Source organism: Chrysoperla carnea, chromosome 3 (assembly GCF_905475395.1).
Source record: "Chrysoperla carnea chromosome 3, inChrCarn1.1, whole genome shotgun sequence".
NCBI lineage: Eukaryota > Metazoa > Arthropoda > Insecta > Neuroptera > Chrysopidae > Chrysoperla > Chrysoperla carnea.
Window position 1 is genome coordinate 49,781,338 of NC_058339.1, and position 11,661 is coordinate 49,792,998.

The 11,661-nt window shown below is 28.8% G+C and overlaps 1 protein-coding gene across 1 annotated transcript; it reads left to right on the top strand.

Moving 5' to 3' along the window:
- Positions 1-1,538: 1,538 nt before the first annotated feature.
- Positions 1,539-11,619, top strand: LOC123296078 (zinc finger protein 585B-like). The gene is made up of 10 exons (XM_044877539.1): positions 1,539-1,673; positions 2,256-3,750; positions 4,520-4,939; positions 6,549-6,655; positions 6,734-7,250; positions 7,318-7,758; positions 8,963-9,298; positions 9,360-9,482; positions 9,541-9,627; positions 10,610-11,619. The coding sequence occupies exons 1-10, from the start codon at positions 1,539-1,541 to the stop codon at positions 10,702-10,704; spliced, it is 3,756 nt and encodes a 1,251-aa protein (XP_044733474.1). The 3' UTR covers positions 10,705-11,619.
- Positions 11,620-11,661: the final 42 nt, after the last annotated feature.

Genomic DNA, 11,661 nt, shown 5'->3' on the forward strand with positions numbered 1-11,661 from the left:
TAACATATAAACATTTTCAACTAACTGAATTTGGAGAAATAGGGAGTAATCATGAAATTTAAATTTGGTTCAAATATTTTTCTTCCGTAACTTTAATGACTAGACATTTCAACTAAACCATTTTTTTAATAATTAATATCTTTTTAATTACTTAAAATTAATAAATAAAAGCACAAATTCAATGAGGGCATTTAAAAATTTCTAAAACGGAAATTCAAATTTATATACGGACGTGACATCAAAGTACGGGCTTGTCAAATTTGTTGACATACTGTATGATATTAATTACTTACATTTTATATGGTATTTCATTAAATTATACTATTATACGGGTTTTTATTAGAAAACTTAATAATAATGTGTGTAAATTCTATGATAAAAATTCATTTTTTAAAGTGTAAATTATACATTGAACTGTCACCAATTGACAGATCACGTACTTATACGTCATCAACAGGGAGCGCCAAAAAACTGCGTTTAGATATCTCAAAATTATACTGTATTTTAAATATTTTTTTACACTTAAATATAGCATTTTTAAGCAGTATTTTTTACTTTGTTATAACGGTGTAAACAATGAATTAAAAATTTAAAAAAAATACATGAATATTCCCTATTGTAAAGGTTGGGTAAAGCCTTAAAAATAACGAAAAAGAACATGATATTTCTAAATAAACAAGTGAAAACAAACAATTGACTGAGTTAATTGTTGAAATACCATGTATAGGCAGTGTTGATAACTCTGTCACATTTCACATACATACATATCTGACATATTTAACTGATATTCTCATATAATGCGCAAGTGTTGATGCGCACTCGTTTGTTTTTTTGACGTCACGTAAATAACAAAAGATACTCACTTTGATATTAATACATACTATAAAATTTGTACCTAATAAACGCCCTCGTGGGTAAACAGTGATGTTAACAAAAAAATGTTTCAAACAAAAGTTGTTTATTTTTTTGTAAGGAACATTTTTTACATTTAAACTTTTATTCTATCTCTAACGGTTTACAAGATGGGTACTACGGACCCATGACCCAATTGACCCATGTTGCTCATTTACGAACTTGACCTCACTTTTTACGTCCTAAGCACGCTGTAAAAATTTCAGCTTGATATCTCTATTCGTTTTTGAGTAATCGTGACCACAGACGGACGGACGGACGGCCGGACGGACGGCCGGACGGACGGACGGACAACCGGAAATGGATTAATTAGGTGATTTTATGAACACCTATACCAATTTTTTTTTTGTAGCATCAATATTTTTAGGCGTTACAAACTTGGGACTAAACTTATAATACTATGTATATTTCATATATACATGGTATAAAAAGGGGGTAGGCAGTTGGGAAATTGACACTGAAAAGACACATAACACACGAACTACAAAGACTTTTAACGATTTTAAAGCTCTTGTAGTACCTACTACTGAAATGAAAAATCTATGCAAAAGTGTGTATTATGTTGTTATGATAATGGGTGGGAAAGGGTGAAAATCGAAAAGTCGTAAATACAAATTATTTACATAATGGATACAAAGTTACGGTTACCAGATTTAAAAACTAACTTACAGAAAATTTGTAGAACTTGTTTGATAGGAAAAGACAATTTACAAACAATTTTTCGTATTTTAGATTTATTAAGAGAATGTACTTCAATACAAGTAAGTATAGAAAACAAACAATTAGCTGAGTTAATTGTTGAAATACCATGCATAAACAGTGTTGATTACTCTATCACATTACAGATACATACATGTCACACATACATAACTAATATAACTGATATTCCCATATAATACCTACTAAAAAATTTACGCCCTCACGGGTAAATAGTGATGTTTACGAAAAAATGTATCAAACAAAAGTTGTTTTGTTTTTTATAAGGAACATTTTTTACATTTAAACTTTTGTTCTATCTCTAATGGTTTACAAGATCCAATTGACCTATTTTGCTCATTTACGAACTTGGCCTCACTTTTTACGTCCTGAGTACGCTATAAAAATTTCATCTTGATATCTCTTTTCGTTTTTGAGTTATCGTGTTGGCAGACAGACGGACAGACAACCGGAAATGGACCAATTAGGTGATTCTATAAACAACTATACCAAAATTTTTTTCGTAGCGTCAATATTTTTAAGCGTTACCAACTTGGGACTAAACTTAGTATACCTTGCACATTACATATATGCATGGTATAAAAAGTTTTTATCAAAAAAGTATATTTATTATTCTTGAATTTTAGATTAATATGGATGATAATTTACCAAAATTAATTTGTCTCGATTGTACTAACAAACTTAATACTGCATTTGAATTCAGACAACAATGTGAAGTGTCTGAAAAAATTTTGTTACAACTGAGGGAATTCGGAGAAACACCTGAAATTACTGTTAAACTAGAAAGTAACGAATCAAATTCTCTAATACAAATAGAAAATTTAGAAACAAATGAAATATATATCAAATCGGAGAACTCTTACAATACAAATGAAAATAATTTCGATGAGTATAATAATAATGAATTTAACGATGTTCATTCAACCAGTGTACATTCGGTTTTCGAAACTTCTCTTAGTGAAACTAAAAATATGTCGGACGTATCAAAGACACAAAACATTCGATTAGAAAATGAAAATGTTAACCTCTCGAAGAATTATTCACCTTTAAATATAATACTAAAGGCCAAAAACGAAGAATCTCATGAAGATAATGATAGTGATATTTCTTGGCAAAGTAGTGATGAATCTGTAACTTTAAGAAAAAGTAAACGTTATACAAAATCTAGTAAACTAAAAAACGAGGCAGAGTTGGAGATAACAAAAAATGGATTATCATGTTCAAAATGTAAAAAATCTTTTGAATTAGAAACAGATCTAGAGATTCATATATTGAAACATAAAACGTTTAATGACTTTATTTGTCCTAAGTGTTCAAAATCTTTTGAAAACTCAATAAAGTTAAAAAGACATCTTAGCACACATATGACTAACAAGCCCTATAAATGCAATTTTTGTGATAAAACTTTTATTGCTGCTTGCGACAGAAATCGTCATTCCCTAGTTCATATTGGTAATAAAGATAACGATATTTTCGTACAAAATAGTGATGAAGCTATAGCTTTAAGAAAAACTGAATATAATAGAATTATAATAAAAAATGGACTTTCATGTCGTCAATGTAAAAAATTTTTTGAATTGGAATCTGATTTAGAAATTCATATGTTTAAACACCAAAAATTTGATGAATGTATATGTCCCAAATGTTGCAAGTCTTTCGAAAATGAAACAAAGTTAAAAAGACATCTTGACATACATCTGATTAAGAAACCATATAAATGCAACGTTTGTGAGAGAAGTTTTATTACAGTTCATGACAGAAAGCGTCATTTACTAAGTCATAAGGAAAAAACGTATAGCGATAATATTCCTATTCAAAATAGTGATGAATCTATGAATTTACGAACAAATGAATTTGAAAACATTACAATAGAAAATGGATTTTTATGTTCTCAATGCAAAAAGTTTTTTGAATTAGAAGAAGATTTAAAAATTCATATATTAAAACATCAAAAATTTGATGATTTGATTTGTCCTAAGTGTTCAAAGTCTTTCGAAAACGAGCAAGGTTTAAAACATCATTTTGATACACATCTGATTCACAAACCGTATAAATGCAATTTTTGTGATAAAAGTTTTGTTAATTCTGATGATCGAAATCGTCATTCTCGTACTCATACAGGTAATTTAATTATACCTTAAAAACTTTTATTTGAAAAATTATAAAAAATTAAAGCTTTTTTGGAAAGTTTTTAAACCAGTCCGCTTCTTTTATGACCAATATTTAGAAATGTCGTAGACACATTGTAATTTCCAACCACAGTGTAATTCGACTTCGCATTATCTACCAAAATACATTCAAACTTTGACATCTAAAGCTAGCCAAGTCTAACAAAGGAATCGAACAAAGATAATTTTCTTCATAAAGTAAACTTGGGCACAACTCAAAGGAAATTACAATCTAGTTGAAATTAAAAATACCTCATTCTATTATCATCTTAAGTTTAGAATTTATATAACGTTTGTTATATAAAGACTCTTTCGTTCAACTTTTGAACCATGCTTTTCAATGATTCCCATGACATTTGGATCGACGAAGTACAACTTTGGCGAAAACGTATTGCTGGACAGGACGTCAAAAATTTACTCGAAACCTTCGATGTTTTCAATGAAGATGCGTTTACAAATGTCTACTAAATACTTCGCGTTCGGGCAGTTTTGTCTGTGACAAAGCTGCAAATGAACGCTTTTTTTTCGACTTTCCGTCGGTTTAAAACATATCTTAGATCGACAATGTCTGAAGGTCGCCCCTCCCCACTGGATAATTTCTGTGCACGGGTCTGCATTCATATCTCACACTTGCGCAATCTTAAGCTTTTTGCTATGCCCGCCACACAAATATATTTAAACAAGCAGTTAAAAATTAATAATATACATCTTTTTAAATTTAGGTGAAAAACCTTATGTATGTTCGACTTGTGGAAAACGATTTACAGATGGCCGTAGATTGTCAGCACATATGAAATATCATCTTGGAGTTAGAAGTTTTGTGTGTACAATTTGTTCTAAATCATTTATATTTAAACGAGAGCTTCGAATTCATATGCGTATACATACTGGTGAAAAGCCTTATTTATGTATGGAATGTGGAGAAAGTTTTAGTCAATCCTACAGCTTAACTAAACATAAACGAAAACATACGGGAGAACGTCCATATTCATGCACAGAATGTGATAAAAGTTTTACATTAAATAAATATTTAAAAACGCATATGCTGTCTCACACTGGTGAAAAACCTTATATGTGTAAAATTTGTGATGCCAGCTATACTTCGTCTGGTTCTCTTATTATACACAATCGATCACATACTGGTAAGATTTATATAGTTTGTTTCATAAGTCTGTAATCACCCTTTAATGAGATATATTTAAGTAAGCTAAAAATACAGAAACATGTTTCAAATAAAAGTTGTTGCGCTTAAGGTGGTTAATTCAAGTTCGTAACCAATTACAGGTCACTTTAAATTCAAAAATTGTTTCTTATAAAATAACAAAAATTTTTTGTATGAAACACTGGAGGGGTGTTATAAGTTGACCGCTATAACACCACACATAAATATATATGTGTATGTGTCCGTCTGTCTCTCTGTGGCATCGTAGCTCCTAAACAGAAGAATCGATTTTTTTTAAAGATAGTTTAATGGAGAGTTTTCTTTTCTATGTATTGATTTCTCTTTAAGTTACGAACTCGAGCTGCCGTTTAGATGGGATGAACAAACTTAATCTGCAAATTATTTCTCATAGAAGACTGGCTAAGGGTTTCTGAGACATTGTAAATATTCACAAAATATAATAATTTTTATAAACTTTGTTTCAGGGGAGAGACCTTTTTCTTGTAATGTTTGTGAAAAGACTTTTAAATCAAGAAAACATTTGCTACAACATAAACGAACGCATAATAAAATATTGTGAAATTGTTTTACCTGGGAATTAATATAGATGGATAAATAATATATACCAAAAAATGAAAAATTATTTAGAAACAACAGTAGATTTTTGCAATTTTGTTTTGTTGTGAAAGTTGGAAAAAGTGAAATATTTATTAATTTAACTTTATTACAAAATTTCAAATTTTAGTTTTAACGAGCGATTTTTTAATTTATAAATATTAATTTTAATATTTTGTAATAGGAGAATATGAGTGAGATAAACTATATGACATGTTCTCCTATTAAAAAGTTTCAAATTTTAGCATAACTAAGCCATTTTTGTACATATTTTTAATATTTTGTAACAGGAGAACATGATTTTAACGAGTGAGATATATTTATGATTATTTAAATTCCCACCCCCTGCCAGAATAGTGATTTATGACATATGTATAACTGGAGTTATTTATAACAAGAGGAGGGGTTATATAGATAATTTAAAATACAAAAAGAGTGAAAAATTTTTAATTTCAGAAAAAATTCATTTAATTTAAAAGTAAAACTTTTAGGCACACCAGGATACGAACCAGCGTAACTTGGTTTCATAACCAAGTGCTATATCCACACAGCCACCCGACTTCGTAATAATAATTAAAATTAACTTAATAGGTTTTCTTTTTGTGATATTTATTTTTAAAAAAAATTCCGTTCTGTACGATTTAGTAGAGCAATATTTATCATTTATTTTATAAAAATAAGTAATGTTCAAATGTTTTTGTTATAAAATCTGAAATTTGTATATATTTTTAATTTATTAAAAATTGATGTTTTAATAATTTTTGACGTGTAAAGACTCTTTGTGGAATTTTTATCTATCACAGAAGAGTATTAAGTTTACTAATTAAAACAAAAATATAAATTTTCAAATATTAATATAAACCCGCGAATAGCATTTAAACGGTAATATGCTGGTCTATACACTGTATAAACTCATTGATTTGTTACTAAAAAGTGGCAAATACAGATTTCCAACAAAATGAATAAAATTTTAGAATTATCAAGTCTTCCGAAGATTTGTCGAACCTGTTTAATGGATAAACACCACTTAGAAGAAATTTTTGGGTTTTTAGATTTATTAAAAGAATGTACTTCAATACGAGTAAGTTACACTAAAGATGAGAATGTAGTAAAAAACAAAAGTTTAAAAAGTATGGATAATTTTTAGATAAATATAAAGGATAATTTACCAAAATTAATTTGCATCGAATGCATTAACAAACTTAACAATGCTTTTGAATTTAGAAAACAATGTGAGAAGTCTGAAAATATTTTATTACATAGTAGAGGAATTGTAGAAACAAAACCTAATATTAAAGTCGATAAAAATCTATCATCCGTGGAAATCGAAATAATATCTGAAGAAACTGTAAAAAATGAAAATATTGCGGAAACTGATCAAAACATAAGTGGCGTGTTTAGTTTTGTGGAAGCTAAACCTATAAGTAATGTAGAAAAGATTAATAAAACTACTATTAGTGAAAATGAAATAAATTTAGACATTTCCAAGAAACAAAATAACTTGAAAAATGTAAATACTGATTCTGATAATCAGCATAGACAAATTATCAAAAACAAAGAGAGTTCAGATCATTTATATTATACACAATTGAATAACAAATCGTACAGATGTAATGTTTGTAATAAAAGTTTTGATATTCTGGAGGAAATAAATCGACATTTACAAACTCATTCTGGTAATTTCAGGTATTTAAACAAGTAGTTAAAAAACTTGTAATTTATATAATATTATTTTACATCTAGGTGAAAAACCTTACATATGTTCATCATGTGATGCACAATTCACAGAATCCAGCGCATTGTCAAAACATATAAAAGATGATCTTTGTGAAAAAAATTTCGTGTGTAAACTTTGTTCCAAATCGTTTGTGTTTGCACAACAACTTCGGCGGCATATGCGTATACATAAAGGTGATAATCCGACTACTGATGAAAAATCTTGTACTTGTAGCGAATGTGAAGAAATTTTTAATGATACAAGAAGCTTAAGAAAGCATATGTTAAAACATAAAGGAGAACAACGCTTCCACACATGTATAGCATGCGATAAGAGTTTCCAAACAAGTTCACATTTAAAAGAACATATACGTTCACACACTGGTGAAAAACCATTTGTATGTCAAATTTGTGGTGCAAGTTTTGCTAGATCAGGTTCTCTTGTTATACACAGTCGAGCACATACTGGTAAGATTCATGTATTGATAATAGTGTACAGAAAGGGCTAAAAGTCTCGTTTCGATTTAAAAGGAGAATAACTTTTTTTAAGAATATATTTGTTGAAATTTTATTTTATTTCTAACATTAAACTTGACCAATCGTAATAAAAATCCTTACGCTATTTATGAGTTTTGCATTTTTTATCGTAAGAATAAAAGACGTTTAGATTCAATTTGGATTGCAAAGAAAATAATCCTTAAATTGTTATTTTTCGATAAAACGTGAACGAGAATAAACCGAGTAAGATATAAATATTGTTTTGAGAGATTCAAACTATTGATGCAAATGGCGTTAGGATCAGAGTCCCGCCTTATTTTTCGAGCTAACTATAGACAAAATGGTTTTTGGGAAGCTCAAAATGGATAATTCAGTCTAATTTTCCGATGAATCCAAAAAAATCTTTTTGATAGGATATACTATTGGCTTATAAAACGTACTTAAAAATTTGGGAAAAAAGTAAAAATAGTTTTATAATAAAAATATGTATGACTTATATTGTTGTGTACCAAAATGTCTTAGGCTGCCACCACAAGGTCTTAATATTTGAAAAGGAAAGACTTTCAGAATCCTTGGGGATGAATATGACGTCCTACAAAATTAACACTGATATACTGATATTTCGTATGATATTTATTTTATTCAGAGACTTTAAAATATGTTATATTCAATTAATCACTGGTGTTTTTTATTACAAATTAAGTTGCACTTGAATCTCTAAGTTGTAATAATTACTATATGATTCTAATCAATTTCCAATGTCTTTAAATACAAAATTTTTAGGTCAAAATATTAAATATTGTGACGTAAAAATTAAAATATTAAATATTAATTTTGCTGACAAGTAAATATAATCAGAGCCACGCGCTATTATAAATTAGACCTCAATTCAATTATTTACATAAGTAACTTAATAATAATAATAACCAATATAAATTAGCTGACTAGCTAAATGAATTAATATTTCAAATTAGGTTTTTTAAAATATTATTTATTACTTAATAATAATATGAATGATTTAGTGTGTTAGAACCACGTTTTTAAGGATAACGCCGTCCAGGGCCTAACAATATACTAGAGTATATGATAATTTGTATGACTTTTATACTAGAGCGAAACGTTTGTTGTCATAATAAAAATATACTATTATGTAATTTTTATTAACTCTGTTTAGGTGAAAAACCATATTCTTGCGATATTTGTGAAAATGCTTTTGCATCAAATCAGCAATTAAAAGCACATAAACAATCACATATTTGTGAAAAACCATATTTATGTTCAGACTGTGGAGCCAGTTTTAAATATACCCATAGTCTCCAAGTACATATGCGAAATCATACTGGAGAACGTCCATTTTCATGTACAGAATGTAATAAGAGTTTTACAAAAAAAGCATATTTAACGGAACATACACGTATTCATACAGGTGAAAAGCCATTTGTGTGTCAAATATGTTTAACAAGTTTTCGTAAATCTGACGCTCTTGTTTCACACAGCCGAATACACACGGGTAAGATTCATTTATTGAAAATGTATATAAAATGTAATAATTTATGTTTATTTTGTTTTAGGAGAAAAACCGTATTCTTGTAATGTTTGTGAAAAGACTTTTGTGTCCAATCAAGCATTATCAAAACATAACACACGAACGCATAATAATAAAATAAAAAATGAAAATAATCAATCAATTACTGGTAAAATTCGTTAACAAATGTACAGCTAAACGTATAATTAACACTAACTTTGTTTTAGAGGAAAAATCGTATTCGTGTGATATTTGTGAAAAGACTTTTAAAACAAGTTATATCTTATCACGTCATAAACGAGAAACACACATTGGTAAGATTCATTTATTGAGAATGAACACTAACTGTAATTAGATCGCGGAGCACCCTTTTTGTTAAAAGATCAATATATATACTTGAAGCTTGGTGAATCGATTTCTTTTGGCGAATCTGCCAAACTTTCTTTCTACGACTTTTTTCGAAAATATTGCGTTTCAAATAAACATGATAACGTCATATTTAAGCTGTCGGTCTGAAAAAACGCAGGAGGGAATTTTTCGAACATCATGACAACTTGCAGTAGCAATATTTTTGTCGGACAAAATATTTTATTGTTTAATAATTATTAATGTTATCAAGTGATCATAATGTCCGACAAATTCCCTGTTGCGTTTTTTTAGACCGATAGCTTATCATGTTTATTTGAAAACGCAGCACTTTCGAAAAAGGTGTAGCGAGAAAGTTTAGTAGATTCCCCAAAAGAAAGCCACTGACGAAGTTTCAAGTATGCGAACTAAATAGTTTTTATACTCTGCATATTATACTTTGTGTAGGAATTTAGGATGGTATTCATAAATCACAATTAAAATCTCTAAAAAAATTAAATTATTTGTATTTATACAAAGCAGTAATATCTAATCAACAAAACGGGAAGTAATCATTTGAAATTGATTTGGTGCATGTAATTCTACTTGTTTCACATCTAAAGGTACTGCCAGCTAATTTTTTATTAGTCGTACTACTCTTGGGCCAAAGGTCCATTCTTTAGACAAAATTTATCTGTAGCTAAATTGGTGATTGTTTCACAAACTTGAAAAAAATATATAAATAGCGTTTGAGGGACATTCACGAAAATAGTTACCAAATTAGCGATTCTCATATATCTCTCAGGAGAATATATTAGACATTAACACGAATTAAAAATTTTATTGATAAGGAAGCGTATGCAGGGTATTTATCAACTAACTTATCTTTACTTACTGATATATTGGTATATTTTATTAATTAATTTAATATTTTGATTAACTTTGTTTTAGAAGGAAGACCGTATTCTTGTGATGTTTGCCAAAAAACTTTTAAATATAGTAAAAACTTTGCACAACATAAACGAACAAATCATATAATAGACTAAGTAATAAAAAGATAATAATAATTGTCAGAACTGTTAGTATTGCCATAAAGTTTATGTTAAATTTTTTACTTGGAGAGAATTAAAAGAAACAATTAAACAGAAGGATATTTTATTTTTGAAACCAAATATACCGTTATATTGATTAAAGCTACCACAATGCTCAAAGGTACCAATTCTCAAACTTATTCTACAATAGAAGTAGGAAGACGTTTGTCAACAATATTGAATACCAGACAGGTCATCTGTACAGGTACACCGTAGCATATGTGTCAGCCACTGCAGGCAAACCTGTGCAGATGACCAGAGAAGAATCGAAATTCTATCCTTATTATCTCTCGTATATGTAACTCTATTGGATTTTTTTTATCTGTTTCATTTTTGTTATCTTGAACGTTTTTTATTTTATTTTTTGATAACTCTGTACTGTTTTAACTACGGGTTGATTAGGTTGAGATTGTCGACTATAGAAGAGTTGTTTGGGTTCTGAAATTTTTAGCCCTTGCGTTCAAAAATGGGACACTATTGCAGAAAATGGAAATATTATCGTAAACGATATATAAAAGTACAAGTTAAAGTTACATGCTTATCTTTTAATATATAAAAGATATGCGATCGCGCCACAGTCAAGTGATTGTGCTATGACTAGAAGTTAGTGCCACAAGCAGAGGACACGTCGTTTTTGTATTCCTTCTCGATCCATTTACCGTAGCGTGTGTGCTCTAGCCTGCACAGGTATGCGTTACATGTATGCCCAGCCTAAGGAAAAATTAAGAAGAATGAACGTTTAATGTTTTGTGTATTTTAACTGCCTTAGATTTTTATCCAAATCACAAACTTCATAAGATTTCATCTAATATTTTTTAGTCTGGAAGCTTATTCTACCACCGAAACGAACAGATTTTTTTGAAAAAAAATTTCTTCACATACATATTTTACAAATTTCAATAAAATAATCGC

Coding starts and splice junctions, on each gene's coding strand:
- LOC123296078 (XM_044877539.1), top strand. CDS start 1,539: ATGGATACAAAGTTACGGTTACCAGATTTAAAAACTAACTTACAGAAA. Junction 1,674..2,255: donor GAGAATGTACTTCAATACAA/GTAAGTATAGAA, acceptor CTTGAATTTTAG/ATTAATATGGATGATAATTT. Junction 4,940..6,548: donor ACACAATCGATCACATACTG/GTAAGATTTATA, acceptor ATAAAATTTTAG/AATTATCAAGTCTTCCGAAG.